At 35.1% G+C, this 17,959-nt stretch overlaps 1 protein-coding gene across 1 annotated transcript; it reads right to left on the reverse strand.

The window, feature by feature from the left end:
- Positions 1 to 461: 461 nt before the first annotated feature.
- Positions 462 to 2,748, reverse strand: LOC127853863 (E3 ubiquitin-protein ligase XIAP-like). Its single transcript, XM_052388664.1, has 4 exons — positions 2,272 to 2,748; positions 1,984 to 2,135; positions 737 to 1,573; positions 462 to 490 (listed from the first exon to the last, which is right to left on the reverse strand). Exons 1-3 carry the CDS (start codon positions 2,657 to 2,659, stop codon positions 1,517 to 1,519), a joined length of 597 nt encoding a protein of 198 aa, XP_052244624.1. The 5' UTR covers positions 2,660 to 2,748; the 3' UTR covers positions 462 to 490; positions 737 to 1,516.
- Positions 2,749 to 17,959: the final 15,211 nt, after the last annotated feature.

Raw genomic sequence — 17,959 nt, forward strand, 5'->3', positions numbered from 1 at the left:
TTGTTTTTATAATTATATTAACTGCGGAATTTATGTTATGTTCATAAACAGAAAAAATCTTCTGCACGGTGTTTCTATATATTTGCATAAGCGAATGATGTTGTGATGTTTTGATAGACATTTCCTTTTGCACATAGAAAATATATTACCTGATTTCTTAGCTGATGTATATTGAACAGCTGTATCCTTTTGTATCTGATCAATACGGTTAATGATGTCCTCAATATTTGGATGGTGATTAGCTGCGAAGAGACAAAACATTAATCAAATTAACAATGACGTCACATTCATGTATGTTTAAGCAAAGTCAACTAAATTGTTCAAGGGTAGTGTACAAACCATCAAGCTGTAAGTGATAAACTGCTTCGTCAAAGATCTCCGCAGTGAATCCCATTTCATCCGTGCATATGGTCTTCATCGTCACAAGATCCATATCAAGATCGAGGTCGTTATAGTGATGAACTTCTGCCGAAGGGTTAGTTGCGTCATTCTGTTGCAATATATACACATTATAAAGCTAGAATAGCGCAGCTCATTGGATACATGTAACTTACACTTATTTTATAAAACTAATCGACCAGTTAAACATAGTGTTACTACGATTAAAGAATAAAACGCGCGAAACAAAATTGGCACATCTACACTTTTTAGATTTTTTGTATTTACCGTAGCACTTTATCAGTACTGTAATGTGATTAATGAAGATATATTCGTTTTTAATGGAACCTGTCATTACCAACATAGTTGTCGGCGCGTTCGCACTGTGTTGCACTTGTTCAATGAATGCATCTCCTTTTGTTTCTCTTGCAAATGCACATGCGGGAAACCACTTGCAATGCTCTATCCACGGGTCATCATGTTCCTCCCATTTCCTTAAACTTCCGTTACACGAAAAACATCGAACCTCATCTCCCACACCTTGTAAAAATTGTAAAACAAATATGCCTAAACAAATTGTCACGCTTCCAATTGTCGCAAAATGTTGTGTTGGGAGGAAATGTTATAGCGAATTACCCGTTAAAATATAGATTTTTCATATTGTTGAACACAGCAAATATTGAACTCCAGAGATTCTTTCAGGAGAATTTCAGAAAGTATTACTCTCATTGGCTATGTGTAAAACAGAACATCAAGTATAAACGTAAGCGGACCCTAACTGGTATCTCACGGTCAAAGCAAAGCATTAGATTGTAAAGACACACTTTTGTCTCGAATATGATTGTATTATACAGAATGAATATCATACTATACTTACTCAAAAAAATGTACAATTATTATAACTTTCATAAATAAAACAATTACTTAGTGTTTTTAAAATTCCTTTTTGTTGCTCGTGTTGTTTTTTATTGAATTTATAAACTGAAAACCTGACGCGTGAGTGTTGCAAGAAATAGATTATTTTTTGCTTAACTACATGTTCTATTATGTAAAATACTAATTGAACCTGTGAAGAACAATCCTGCTTCAGCTAACTCTTCTGGACTTTTTGTGCTTCGATACTTATCACTCTCGTAACTTAAAACTCGAGACTCGATTGTCGAATATTGAAGACTTCTGGAAGTATGATGGCTTGCTGAAAAGATATAAAATGGATTGACGTATCTAAAGCAAGCCTCTAACATACAATAATAAGTTCAAAAGAATTCCATGTATTGGATGATGTATACACTAAAAGAGTTATGATGCATACATGTTGCTCCAAAGTTCCTTTGAAAATCCGTATACTGTCTTTGACGAGTGTTCTCTGGGTTGGATTGATCGACTTTTTTCTAAAAATAATGTTATGTGCAAAAACTAGACGGTTCGTAAGATATGGATCTCAAAATGTGAACGGCCGTGTTGGTTTAAATTTTGAAGTCACATTTTTTTACCGACATACATAATGAAATTAATATTCAAGTTCATCAATATTGTATAACTTACCTAATTACACAATCTCAACGCAAGCCTAAGTAAATACAACATGATTATACAACCATATACCCGTAGTTTTGTCAATCCTTCGAGACCAAACATAGCTTCCAAGTAAAGACATGATTCGGAATTCCGTATGTGCTCTGCCATTGGATCGTCTTCGGGACTGAAATCCTTAAGACCAATGCCACATTTGAAACATCTGATTAGATCGAATTCACCTGAAATCAAACGTGTATTTAAAAAGATTATTATTCATCAATGCTATCGTGTGTATGCTCATGTGGTGTTGAAGAACATTAATTCTGCAGACATTTTTGTTATAAACAATTGTATTTACAAAACAAAAATGTATACCTGTATAAAAGAATCCAGCAATAACACATTCTTTTTCAGTCGGGATTACATGAAACCAGTTGAAATATGACTGATGTCTGGATGATTCTGTAACATAGCGAGGATATCGCGGCAAATTTTTGCGACGTTTGAATGGTGTCTGGACTGTTAATATAGGCGTCAATGAGTAAGATGCCTCATTAATAGGAACAGCTGAAGCCAAACTAGAAATGTTATTAGTAACGGAGTTTTGAGATGAAATTACTCCCTGTACCATTACATCCTCAGCACTACTGCACCTTTGTGTGGATTTCTCTACTGCGTTTTGAAAAGGTGTTGATGCATTGTCTGAGGCATGAACAGACTTTGAATGGGCGCTGATAGTCCCATGTGTTGTGTTAGTAAACATTGCGCCAGATGGAGCCAGTTCTGCGTCCTGTGTAGCTAATAATCCATACGTTGAATTGAGAGAACTTGATAATGCGTATTGATATTTATCAAGTGGACAAATGGTGTATTTTTGCAACGATATGACTGGAGCATGTATTCTCCTAACAAACAGTTTGATAAGTTTCTCGTACCGCACCTTTCTGTTGCTGTAAAGCAAATTGTTTTGTAACAGATCAGTGAACAAGAATTCGTTGTTACTTGATTTCATAACTATTAAAAACGCGTCTTTGGTACATTCCCATACAATGAACTCGGAACTTGGTATGCATTCATCATACGTTTTCTCTTCGAAACTTCCTCTGTATTTCATCGTTTTTACTAGTGTAGGTATTTCTGGAAACAAGAACACTTCCAATGTTTCATTGTTTCGAAAGTACATTAAACAATCTGGAAATAATGCCAAGAGAGTCTTTATAACACCTGTAATGTATATACCATCGCACCGGTTTACCGCAAATTGTACAAGGATTACACTAGAGTCGTCATCTTGGATATCATTATCAAGTGAATGTTCCGGTTGTTTTCTTATTTGCTTTGTCCTTATTAACTTCCTTTTGATGCTTCTTTTCTCCGGTTTAATGTTTTTATAAATGACGCACCTTGTTAATTCCGTGGCCTTGCCGTGTGTAAACATCTTTATTTATTAATACACACGCATTCAAGCGTTTACACTGTTATTTGATATATGTTATCTAGTCGTGCGTTAAATCACAACGTTTAAGGCAGATACAACTTGTTTGACCTACTTAATTAAATATTCATTGTTAAATCTTTGAAACGAATGCATAAAGTTGACCCGTTTAGTTATCGATGAAACATAATCCATTGTTGAAGTAACCAATAAGATATTAAAAAACGTAGTAGTGCAATCAAACTTATACATATTTTTCAAATTGCATAACCACTTAGAAACACGCTGCACTTTAATCAATGGAAAGCGGAACGTGAGTCTTAATCCATTTACTTCCGTGATTCATGTGGTGATGATCCACATTCAATATCGACGCACTACAGTGCACAGTATATTGCAAACTACGCACATAATATTAAATCAATCACATGACCCAGTTTTCTCATAGTATTCTCATAACAAAAACCTTGTTATGTGTTAATTTATCTCATATCTTCTCGTCAACAAACGTGCAACCACTTAAAGTGTTAGCAAAGTCAAATATGCTTTTGAAGGTCGTTATGTTAAAGCGAAGTATAATTATCGATCCGCGCATAAAACTGGGACAAAGTTGTTCTCGTTTCTATTTAAAATTCGAAACTGATACTTCAATGTTCTATTTAATCCAACAATGAATGCAAAAGCACTTAACTATACTATATCCAATGCAGATTGCATATATTAAGTTACTCGTTTAATTTCCCTAATATTATTGTAGAGTTACATTCAGCCATTAATTGAAACGAACTGTTTAACAAACACATTGAGATAACAATGTGTGCCCTATATACTTCGTTAATACGTAGTTGTATAACTGTGCACACTGCGGTAAAAATAGATTTGTTAGTTACCGGTTAGATAAAATATATAAAACGGTTTGTGTTAGTATTGTGTTTCCTTCACGCAAGTAATTGCGTTAGTTGCAACATGATTTTGAGCGTATTACATATCGGCATTACGTAAATTAGTGTGAATATTATCGATCAAAATTTTATATTCCACTGCAATTGACTTAAAAATCTCCAAACACTTGAGGCATGTAATATACCTTATGAACATATCATTCATTCAAAACATACAAACCATTTTGTAAGCAAATAGACAAGACCATTGCCATGTGGTACATTTGTTCTGGATAGCATAGATACCAAGAGTGTATGGTCATATTTCATATCAGATTTTTATCTCACTTACACATAACAGTTTAATAATTGTGTCAGTTATTATTTGAGCGTGTAGTTGCCATATAGCAATATGTATTCAGTACAATACTTAGTATCAAGTAAACTGGCTACGCATTTATTCGTACAAAAATTCATTTGCCTTCGGTTGTTTATGTATTAACAACACTACACTATGCCATGGTATCAAATTTATTTACGAGTATGTGTTTTTATTTACGAGTATGTGTTATTAATAACCGCGTTACGCTTTTTATTTCGACAGGAACAAGGCAGAGCCAGCCGGGACAAAATATCATGTATAGATAGATATTATTTGGTGACTATAGCTGTTTGTATACATTGTAAGACTTTAGAAATCACCTTGACTTATTTTTGTTCTCAAAAGATTTATATTCTTTTAAATATCGTGTGAATGTAGATAAAACACGAAATATAAAGAAAGCTGTAAGCATGCACCCTAACGTTTTATCACCTAAATGAACTGACGAGCAAATACTGTCGGAGTGTCGGCGGAAGTCTGGAAAAGCGATGTCTCTTATGCTGTACAAATCCACTTCAAGTGCAGTCCAACCGGTTCAAGAATAAGGTCAACGTTTGTTGGAACGTTTAAATTTTATAAGAATACCGTTCATACATTTAAAATCCACTTCAAAAATAAAAGAAATGCCTAATGCTTGAAAGCTTTAAAACATATTGCTTTTAAAAGAGAATACAAATGCTTATATCCTTCATACAATTTCAGACGTTCCGGCTATGCAATAAGCTAATTTACTATGTTTAAGTTGCTTTAAAAGTGTTGCTCTTCCAATCGGTCTGATTGAAAGAGGAGTGGACTATAAATATGTAGTTGAAAAGACCATAACTACCGGGCCATGGTAGGTTGCGGGAAGTGAGGGGACTGTGTTGGCATCAGTGTTGACTGTAGTAGGAGGTCAGATTTTATGGGTGAAGTTACCATACTTCCTGGTGTTAACCTTAACCTCTTCGTTGAGTCTGGATCAGACTTTGTAAATGCAGGCAGGGCGATGGCAATAATCGAAATCATGCAAAGAACGGGCACTGTTGCCATATGACATTGAACAGTAACAAACAAAATGAAACAAAATTTGGGTACGAAAAAGAATTTGGGTCCGAAAGACAAATTGGGTACGAATAAAAAAATAGGGGGTACGGAGTAGTACCCGTGGGGAACTTGGGCCATTCAGCGAAACTGGGAGGCGGGTAACATTGTCGATCAAATATAACAAGAAATATATTTAAAAATATTTTCGACGTGTATTTTCTTTACCACTTATCTTAAAAAAACGTTATGTTACAGGAAAATGTTTGTGGGTTATAACATTACGTTATGTAGCAGATATATACAAAACTTGACATGCTCTTTAATTACACGATGCTCTTTAATTTCACATGTATATCATACCAAGCTTTATATTTCATTGTTTCCTTTGCTAAGTTAATGATGTTATGTGTGCGGACGTGATTTCACTTGCCCATGTGCATGAACATATAATTTTTCTCTTATGACTATTGCTTTTTCTCTAATTCAATAAGCTTAGGCATGTTTGATCGTTAAGTACGGCAATAATTTGATGATGATTCCCGGAAGTAGGTATGAGCACATAGTCGAATACGACTTGAATACGTGAGTTCGCCCATGAACACATGGTAAGGTTAACTAAATCTCCGCGATATGACCTAATATGTGTTTAAAACAGAACACAATATCAAACAAACGAATGAATTATCAAACATAGTGTGTGCACTGATGTGGCTCTTAAATTTATGTTTAAAAGTTTATTAGGTATGCAAAATGAGAGAGCACGCATAAGAGCGAGTTTCATATATGTCACACGGCTATTATGCTGTTTATATGTCATACTCGCTTTAACGTGTACAAATGTCAGGTTCGAAATAATTCGTTTTCTTTACACACATGATCGCGTTAAACGTTAATTATACACGTTTTCATTCGCAATTTATTTACAGAATCACGACAAATGTCAAATACAATACAGAAAATGCATAGTTGTTTCATTGATATATAAACATTTAATGGATTGAATATAACTGATTTAAAACTAACGTTTTCAAACTACTATTAAATCATTTTCCCAGAATATGCTGTCCTATTTATAGCTGAGCTTCCTTCACCTTTATCAATGATAATCAGCGAGGTATGCCGATTAGAAAAATCGAGCTATCTCAATCGGACTGGCTTGGTCTTTTACATAGGTCGCCATTGTGAAGAATTTTTTATGGTATGATAACTTAGACGAGCTCCTTCGCAGCATCGTAAAAAATGTAGTCAGAATTATATAAAAAAAACACTTTTCACGTCGTTTGATATTCAATCACTTCGGATGATGCGGAATGCAACCCAATTTCTGTGAACTTTACCATATCATGTGTATCAAACAAAAGAGGGGAATGCACATTGAATTTGCAGAAATGTACCAAAAATTTAATATTTCAAACAAGGTCATTGTCAAATAAAGTGTGATTTACCCAAACGTTTATTTTTTGTTTTGTATAGACAAACCGTTTGATTTAATTTAGTTACTTGTGTATATAAACAGAGCCGAAGCCTTTCCACAGATTGTGTAGTGTTAAATTTTCCCAAACATACAGCATTTCAGAATCGACTCACATGTAGCGTGTGGAACAAGCACATAGTACTGTTGGTGTTAGTATAAGAACAAACACAATATCAAGGCGAAATCGGACTTTGAGAATATCCCAAGTAGGTATTTGCCGACCACTGCATGCACAGATCAATAAAGTTGCGTTTATTTTTAGATCACCGAATACATAACATAATTGATTTGTTATTGTTTACTTATTGACCATATAATAATTCACATTTTATATATAAGAAACGTGAGGTCGAATGTTCATCTGTGTGCATCCCACAGGTGCTCTTCCTGCATTTCACATAGCAGCTCACAGTCGACAAGTGCAGCCATATGAAGCAAAGTTTCAATACTACGACGCTGGGTATACATATTGTGAATAAATTAAATATTTTTGGTTAATGATGAAGTCACATTTGTATCAAATATCTACTACATTTATATCTTAAAAGATATGAACATACACACACACCCATAAATAGCACGTTCATGATTCCATGATTTGCACATGGAAATGTATTTTTAAACCTATATAATTCCGAAGAACGAGATAGAAGCAAATCAAGTGTGGTGTGTTTGTTTTCAATTTATCGGTTTTTCAACGTTAATTTTGTTTTAAATAAGTAATAAAACAATATGCAATTATTCGTTTTTATTTTTATTTGTATATTCTCACCAGAAAAACATTAAGACGTGAAATAATAAAACAATAGTTTAGCAATATTAAGTTCATAATATTATAATCATAATAACATATAATTACGTATAAATTATAATGTCGATCACATTTAATGCACGCGCTTGAATATTATACATCCCCAAATTGATCATTATATGTACAGTAATAAACTTATTTAAAACAAACGTGAAATTCGATGAGCATATTTGATGTGTAAGAAAATAAAATATTTAGCAAAAGTATGACTCAAAAAAAGCAGACGTCAAAAAGCCATCTCACCTTTCTACTACTTCTACATATACATGATTTGTCAACTTAGTTTTTGATTGACAGGTGTCAACTGGTCTATTTAAACAATCTGGTAACATATTACGACAGTGAAAATTACGTTTAATTTCAGATCAAAATATATAGGACTCCGTTGAACAGACCACACGCCTCCACACGATAGTTGCTTTTAGTAAATGTTTCAACGCAATCTCCACGCAGAGTTGTCGTTCCTTGCTCTCACATACAACTCTGCGAAATGCTCAGCACGCCATTTTGTCTATAAAATAGTTAAAACCGAACAAACGCATTCAATGTATATTTGATTGGATATTTAAGATCGCATGCATTAAATAAAGAAATATGACTTTTAAATGTACGATAAATCTTGCAAAACTTGCGAGTTTTAATGCAACTCTTTGGAACTAATTTATTGCCCATTTACGCAGATGGAATCATTCCACGCACTTTACAAATGTAACCAATTTAACATATTTTTTTGAGTGACGTTAGGAATTGCTCCGACGTGTGTATGTATGTTGGTTTCTTAACATAAAAAACATATCAATTTTATAATAATGAATTAAGACTGATATAAGATACCATGGTATGAGATGGTTTTCTTTAATGCAGTGAATGCAATGTAACCGTCGTGCAAGAGATTGTTTAGTATTCTGTAACCTCAATGATGAACGCTTGGAATGATCATGACATAAATGAGACGCTTTCATAACAATAGTCCGTTCTGAGCCTAACACAGAGGGGAATGTAATGTAACCGTCGTGCAAGAGATTGGTTTCAACGTTGACAATTAAAAAAAGACTGACGGTTTTTATTTGTGTGTAAGAATTTACATAATGCACTATAGATACGTATAAATGTAATAGATATAACTCGAGGTGTATTTTTAGTTACACTGTTAGTAACTGATGGTCTCGTATGGTATGAAAGTACTGAGGTTGTATATCCCATACACCATCAGTTACTAACTGTGTAACGATTATATCGCAACCGACTACTCAATTACTCGGGGTGTATGGAAATTACTCGGGATGTATGGAAAATACACCATGGGCGAGTGACCGCTCTAAGCCAATCGGATTAGGTCATTTGTGTAGGAAGTGACATGTATGTTATGCTTTGTCACAACTATAACTGCACTTCGTTTGTACAAATGAACGTGTCAATGTCATCGGGCTAAATCCAACTATAAAATAGCAAAACATTCCACAGAAAGTTTAATCTCAGAAAGCACTTGCCTGCGTTGACACCTCAACACATGTCAATCTATTGTTATATTAAAATGGGCGCAAGCTTTTGGTTCGTTGCTTTCAAAAAAGAGCACGTGGTTGTGCTTGTGTTGTTTGTTTCATTGCAAGTAATGCGTAAACAACAGCTGGGGAAGAGTTTAAAATCGTCGTGGCCCATCCCGGATACGTCTATATAACTGCATACTTTAAAGTTGTGTTCGAGCTTGCCAGTTTATATAAAATGATGATTACAGACGCTTCAGCGAAAATGATGTTAATATCGTTTAGCAACCTCGAGTTTCTTAACACGTTACGATGCCTAGTCATGAGTTCATAAATTTGGCAAACACTTTAAGGTTGGAATATGAAATATTTCGTAAGTATCAAGAATTCATAGCTTTACAATTAAACAAGTACCTTGGATAAGGTCTACAAAAGTATATAATAGAACGTTAGTAAAACCAACTTTTACGTTACGTTAACACATATACATGTACCGTGCATATAACAGCTTCGGTTTTAATTCGAAAGGTTAAAGAACCGTCACAATGTAATCCATTTTTCCATGTATTAGCAAGAAATGTGCGTCAGGGATGAAGTCCGAGCCTTATCATAGAATACCAGTATTAGATGCAATTAAAAGACTCGCGGCACCCTTTGGGGCTATTAATACACACACCTGGATGGCGACTTAAAATGACTTAAAAATAAGTCGTCAAGTTAAACATTAGGCTTCGTAAGAACCGTAACATGCTAGTGAAAACACGTTGTTCACGATTATGAATTAAATTATTTCAAATTCGAAAGTTTAAAGAACATCAAGAATTGTAATAAAGTAGAATTTATAATCCACTCAAAACATTCACAGTACCAGTATCTGGCTATCGTTTGATTGTTTCAATGGAAGGCGTCAAAGATGGCAACTTCGGCCTAGCAGAACGAACGTTGTTATCGACAGTGACATTCAGTGAGGTATTTGGGCGATATGTGTGGGCGTGGTTTAGATCAGTCAAATGCTCAACAACCGATGAATTGTCTCTACGGTTAAAATTAGGACCGTTTCTTGACAACCTTACAAAACGATTTGTCATAGTTTTCCGCGATAATAAATGTTTTCCTATGCCTCCTGCGAGCTCGTCTTGAATTGAATCATGCGATTCTTCCTGTAATTCCTTGCTTTTCTGTACATGGGCGATCCTTCGGTGAATGCCGGATTGTTTTCTGAATTGAACTTTATTGGAGCTAGTCCCTGTTATCATATGCGTCGGAGACTGTAAATGGTCCCTGTTTGGTACGCTCCCTCTCCTACTTACAGGAATAGGAGAAGAGCCGATATTTTCTCTATGGGGCCTGTATAACCTACTTCGAGGTGAGGTCACTGTTTTATTTTCACCGCTATCAATGGTGATTGTATGTGGTAATGTTTTTTCTACTTTAACATTTGGGCGCTGGACTTTTCCTGGAAAAGTTGACGCTCGTGGTCGAAATGGTTCATCGCTTTCATTGACAGCGTTCGTTGCCGAGCTCTTCCCAGGTTTATGCTGAAGACTAGTATCTAGGTGAACATCGGTCTCGTTAGTTTCAACAGTCTCACTGGCTGCAAGAGCAGGCTTGAGGGAATTTGAAGTCGCGGAATTTAGACCATTCGTCATATACTTGTTTGCAACCTTTGGCAACACGGTTTGATTCAGTTCCGCATCGACAGGCTGATTATTAACAACCTCGTCATTTTTCTTGATGGGCGATTGAACTATGGGAATCTTGAATATGTCGTTGGTTCCCTTTGTCTGCATAATATCTGAGAAAGCGTCATCAGCTGCATCTGGAAACAAATAACGCATGCGTCAAGGCTCTATTGTAGTTGTTTTAAACGTCGTTTGCTTCGTAAAAATAATTTGTACAGAGAGTTCTAGCATACCCTTTATCATAACAATATAGGTTCAATAGCTAATCATTGACTCCTTAATTACATTTGACAAGCTCGAAAAAATAAAACATTGTTTCTAACGTTTTATGCGGGCATTAATTTAATTAAAACATACCAAAAACAATCTGATAATTGTAATTAACGAAACACTACAAAAAGTAAACGAATACAGAGTATGAAACATCAACAAAATGTACATTATAGTTTTTATTCGTTGGACATGCATAAATCAATCGAAACGACTGTTATATGTATAAACAGTGTTTATGTATGAAAAAGAGAAAGTGTGCGTTAGCAAAAAGATTCAAATTGGATGTTTTTGATGTATCGCAGTAGTTCATTGTAAACAAAAAAAAATTTTTTACAAATAATGAACTGAACATGATTAAAAACCACGGACCCAACATGCTTGAAAACATGTGTGTGACTCTTGGTGTTTGCAATGAGAATAACGGAGAGCTGAAGGAATATAAAGTTATCCATCACAAGCCCATGTATGTGCATTCAATGAAATCGCCATTAATATTTCTCGGAATGGAACACGGCAGATGTTTATAGAGGCAACTGTATTCATATAAATATTCAGAACTATGGTAATTATTACTTCCAGGCCCTGGTCTAATGTGTGAAACTGTATGCGTCCCGATTTATTTTCTTAAATCGTTTCTTTGAAAACGTTTACTTTATAATTACTGCTTCATTTACACCAAACATGCACAATTATGACTAATGACAAGTTCATACGCTATTTTACTTGATGCTGTTATTTGCGTTCAAAAAAATAACATGTACATCACAACCATTATGTCGCATGCAGAGGAAGATAGAAAAAGGCTGCTACGTAGCGGAAAATGGGGGAGAAGGGGGTAATCTAATATACTGCGATACAATTCGGATATTACTTTTCCGGACAAGGATTCTTCGCCGGTGGTAGTTGCGTAGATATCCTGTATGAAAATGCAAGACAAATTTGCCTTTTAGCCAACGTTGTAGATCTGCTATATATTAGAGAATAATACACGCAAAACAGGCTACAAAGACAGATATAACTATGTTTAGTTTATACTACCATGTTTGTTATGTATCAGTAGTTCATATAAACATATTGTTTTCTGCATCAGAAATAATCACATAGAATTAATCAGAAACACACGAATGATTTATATGCTGTCATTAATATGTTTTACTTCCGTATAAGACACTGTTTCATGTTTTAAACCACCGCTTAATTGAATTACATTAAAAACAGAACATACATTTGAGGCTTAGAGTTATTTTTATCAGGCAAAACATGCCCAAGTGTCTAAGAACATCGTGGACTGCCTCTCATTAATATTTATACTCAATTAACCCATTTATTTCCTTTAGGAGAGCCGTCTGTATTTCATGTGTAGTGCCATAAGGTATTGTATAAAGTATTCATATAACCAGCCATAATTGGCGCAATACTTGTTTTATTATTTGTACTAATGACGTCATTTAAAATAGTAGTAGTAAACACACCAGACGTATTTCTTATATCTCATTCCTATCACGAATAAGATTTACTCTTAGATTTTATGACAAACCCTATTTAAACATAGGTAATTTAATAGCAGCTGTAAAGTGTGGTTTTCAAACTGCAATTCTGGTTTAGAAAAGGTTTTCCTTGAATTTCAAAGTACTATTTTCATTTAGTTTCGCTTTTATAGCCAGATATGTACACACGTTTGTACATAAGTAATAGAAAGCATGAAAGCGCATAATACTATTTTATATAAACCGTCCGTTAAAAGTCAATATACATTTAGGTTACTGTATAAATAATTACATATGTAAATATTATATCCACTGTTATGTTTTCAGACAATTAAACAATTTCAGTGTTTAGACGAGACCGATTTACGTATTATTACACAGTTTTTCGTCCTGTAAATAGTATGTATCCGATAAATTTGTTATAATGATAATGAGCATGGATTATTTTATTAAAACGCGTAATATTATATTAAAACGTCATGCGACATAATATAGTAAATCCCATAAAATAATTATTAAAACTTACAAAATAACACAATAATTTATTTTACCTGATTTCTCACATTCGGTGTCTTTACTGCTTCCGCCGGTGCTTTCGGCTTCGATTTGACTCCCGACCGTGTCCCTGACCTTGACTGGTGACGTCACAGGGGTCCGGATGGGGCTGCCAGATGGTGACGTCACGACATTCGAAGCAGCGGGAACGGGCATTTTCCGTTGAAGACTGGTACCAGGTCTCTGTCGGAAAACAGTAAAAACAGTATGATAGTATTCTTTATTTTCTATGTATGTGTTTTCGTATTATGTGTTTGCATTTTATATTCATATCATTTGATTCATTAAATGTTTTATGGATAATAAACACATATTTATTGGAAAAATAACGTGTGGTTGTTTATTTCTCTTTTTATTGCCACTTGTTTTTCTTCTGCTCCATAATGTGTTCTTTTACTTTGTTATTTAATCTCTTCTTTGATACCTTTTACTGATATAATTGTGTTTACCGATTCTAGTAGATGGTAATTCCTGGTTGAAGTCCTATTTCCAGCTGCAAGTCGATTGTCGGCTGCAATTTTCCCGCTCGCGCGCAGATGCCCATAATGTTTCTGCAACTTCCGGTTTATAAGGTAATACATTGCGGTTGCACAGCTCGGCACATTTCCGGTAACATAACGGATTACCTCCCCTATTCTAAATCCCTGATTTTCACTCATATGACGTATTATACTGTAATCGATGTCGTCTGTTTTCATCTTGTTGGGGCAATGAGCTCTTGGTAGCGGACATCCGGGTCCTAAAAATGTTAATAAGACGTCTGTGGTGGGTTTTTTTTAAACAATAACTAGGAATTATTTCTTTTTAATAATACATAATTTATGATGAAAACATGTTAATGTATTTTTTAAACAATTGCAGGCTTTTATATAGAGAAAAGGTTTTAATTATTTGAATTATATTTCCGTTATAAATCCCTAATTAACTAAGGGTGATATTTAATATGCGACCGCGTGAAAGGACAAAAAATGAATGAAATGTATTTAAGCTTATTACTTATTTACATCATTTGCACATGTGACATGATACTAAAAATTGACAGAGAAATACAGAGAAAAATAATGCAGAGGGCATTGAATAAGGTCTTTTAAAGAAATCGCTTTATTTTAAATGAAGTTATTTACAGCGAACACATTACAAGTACGTTTCGTAATGTAATAATTACGGAGCACATTCTCGCGTGCAGACAATTGACAAGGTAATCATTTTATGATTGTATAAATAATGTATGTAAAAACAACCGATAACTCAAGGTTGCGTTACACCTCAATGCAAAACTATCTTGGGAGAGAAAAACACCCCGAAATAATCGTATAGACGTGTTTGCGAACACACAACAATGTCAATATGATCTAGAATCCGAAAAAATAGAAGTGCTTATAACTTATTCACGTACTTCGTTAACAGGTTTCTGTATTCCCTTTCTTTATGCCATTAAAAAAGGGCATTTATTTATTTACGATCGCCTGTCGACAATGCTGTTTTGTTACATCTCTATCAAACGCGACCTTCAACGATAACGTATGGCGGATATAATTCGTTTATATATCGTTTGACCAAATTAAAGGTATTGTTTATGCGATCATCATGAAACGTGAACAACGTGGCCTGAGGACGAAAGCTGCTAACAGAACATATAATATTTAAAGAAGTGTAATTGATGTGTCCAGCAACTGGGGTACGGATGATATAGAGGATGTTTGTTGGATTCGGTGGATTATCGATTTTAATTCACGAGTGATCATAGAAAATGATATTTTCACGAGTGGCACAGCATTTGCACATACAATCCACGATTCGAAAGAAGGCTTACACGGAGACTGGACACCACCGTTATACACTGGTACTTTTCGATTGACTGAACCATTTTTCAAATAAAACCTGGAGCGCTTAAGTTTTGTGGTGGACAAGGCGATGGATCTCCATCTTCAAGCTTGTTTTCAGATATATACCGGTACCTTGGTTTGGCGTTTCTCCGATAAATTGCAATCTACGTTCGTCATCGAGGAAATGCATGTGGACATACTGTGGCTTTGTTCAGAAAAAAATAACCCCCGACATTATTTATAACTCTTTGATCTTTATTATTTTAGATATAATCGTTTGTAAAAAAAAGTATAAAAAAAGAAACTTCATCGCCGTATAGCTTGTTTTAGGACATTTCTTGTTATGATTGTTCTAAACTTAACTTTTATATAATCTCGTCATTCAGACGTTCCGGTTATGCAACAAGTTAATTGACTTTGTTAAACTTTCTTTCAAAGTATTGCTCTTCAAGAGGTCTGCTTGAAAGAGTGGCTATCGCGATCGTGCGGGATAATAAAGGTACAAAGCGTTGTGTGTTCAGGTTCTTCCTTTTACTTCAGATTCAAATATAAACAATGCCGTATATAAACAACAACAAATATGGCGTGACGTCAGGGACGTAATACACTTAAGCGCGGCGCGGCAAATAACGTTACGTTACATTCACAACATTCTGGGGGCCGCAAAAAGTGACAATTATTAACAATCAGAGGAGAATATGTATCATTACTTATGAAATCCTGAATAATTCGTGACAATCGTAAGATTGCAGAAACACTAATTTGATCACGAGTTTACACGTTAATTTGAAATGAATATCAAATGTTTATCACTCAGTTTCTTAACAACAATTTAATAAGTGTCTCTCGTATTTCAATTACATGTACACTCAACTGTCTATTTCGGTATTTCAATCACAATTGCGCGTTTAACCTTTAATACTTAAATGTTCTCTATTCAACATCACTGGCTGTTTCTAATGGATAGAGTTTCACTATTGGTCTATTTGTTATTCCACGTTTCGTCTTTATCTTCGCGGCACGGACTGAACCATCATTTCCGGTCATCAGCTCCAGGACTACAGCAAGTTTCCAACGGATACGTGGTCCCTCATCGTATATCTGCACGACATCTCCGACCCGAATGCGTTTCTCGTTAGAGTTCTGTCGGGAAAGAAAGAAGAAGCGTCTGGGTTCAAACCATTGCTGTTGCGCTGCTGATTACTTGAATTTCTCTGGTCATCTCGTGGTAGATCGGTAGTATGCGGGGCTGCTCTCTTCTCCTGTTTATCTCGGAAAGCTTGTAAGCGACACAGCTGGATATCCAGTTCCGCTGAATACGTGTCTGTTTGAAAGATTTCTTCCTCCAATCCCTCTATCTCCGTCTGTGAAAGTATTTTCTCATTCAGTGTCTCTAGAATCGTGACTTTCGCTTCAATAGCGTTGAGAATAGCGTGAAAATCGGTCAATGAATCGTTCTCCTTAGATTGTTCGATTTTCTCCAAATATTTCTCAATGAAACGGCGGTGACCCTCTCTCTGTATCTGTATTCTCTGTAGATTCATTTTTGTCTCGGCCCCAATATCGCGATCGTGCGGAATAATAAAGGTACAAAGCGTTGTTTGTTCAGGTTCTTCCTTTTACTTCAGATTCAAATATAAACAATGACGTATATAAACAACAACAAATATGGCGTGACGTCAGGGACGTAATACACTTAAGCGCGGCGCGTCAAATAACGTTACGTTACAATCAACAACAGTGGCGAACTGTTAATATGAACTTAAAAAGGCCTTCACGACCGGACCATAGTCTGTGGCGGGAGGTGAGGGGACTGTACGGGCATCAGTTTAAATTGTAGGAGGAGGTTAGATTTAAAGAATGAAGTTTAATTACACTGAGTACATTATATATAAACACTATTCATGAAACGTATCTATATCCGTATATGTGCAAAATCAGAATCATTACAAAACATCATAGTACTTAAGTAAAATGGGGTTTGAGTGAAAATATGTCATAAACATGTGAACAGTAAACGTAACGTCAACGCAACTACTTATATAAAGTGAAAGTTGTTTATTTTATGTTTTCCGGTGGTTTATAGAGAAATATCAGTAAATTTAAACTGATAATTTCACTGTTTCACACAGTAAAAATTATCAGTGAAAATTATCGATAATTTTCACGGTTTACTGTGAAATTACGTCATTTTTTGACGATGTGACGTCATTATCCCAGCGATATTCTTTAGTTACTCTTTAACAATGTATATAAACTGTGAAAAAAAAACATAAAATAAAAAATTATAAGACCTAAATACATGTTTGGCAGTGAAACCAAATTGAAATTTTGACAGTAATGCCGTATACAAGTAATTCATTGTACCGACACGTATACTCGTGTAAGTTGCAGAACCATAAAATATGTGCATGTTGCATATAAACAAATGTACAAAAAAAAAGTGGAGATTACCCAACTGCGTTCATCCGTTACGTATGGAATCCGTATATGGGCCAAGTTGATTGTCGCTTGTCGACCTTCGAGGTCGATGCACGACATTCAAGCGACGCACGATATGACACTCGACATTTGAAGTCGACATGCGACAATCAAGATTCGATAGGTAAATTTAAGTCGACAGGCGACATTTGCGAGACATTTGCTCGATATAGTGTTGAGTGTCATATCACATGTCGCGCGTCGTATCGTGCGTCGATCAAATGTCGATTGTCGCGCTCGAAGGTCGACACACGACAATGAAAAGCGAC

This window comes from Dreissena polymorpha, chromosome 12, assembly GCF_020536995.1.
Source record: "Dreissena polymorpha isolate Duluth1 chromosome 12, UMN_Dpol_1.0, whole genome shotgun sequence".
NCBI lineage: Eukaryota > Metazoa > Mollusca > Bivalvia > Myida > Dreissenidae > Dreissena > Dreissena polymorpha.

Bases quoted from the DNA above. Each gene is read 5' to 3' on its own strand.
- LOC127853863 (XM_052388664.1), bottom strand. From the start codon at position 2,659: ATGTTTACTAACACAACACATGGGACTATCAGCGCCCATTCAAAGTCT. The intron at 2,136-2,271 runs GTATACATTTTT...GTTTGATTTCAG, and splicing joins TGCTGGATTCTTTTATACAG to GTGAATTCGATCTAATCAGA. The intron at 1,574-1,983 runs GTATATGGTTGT...ATATCTTTTCAG, and splicing joins AAGGATTGACAAAACTACGG to CAAGCCATCATACTTCCAGA.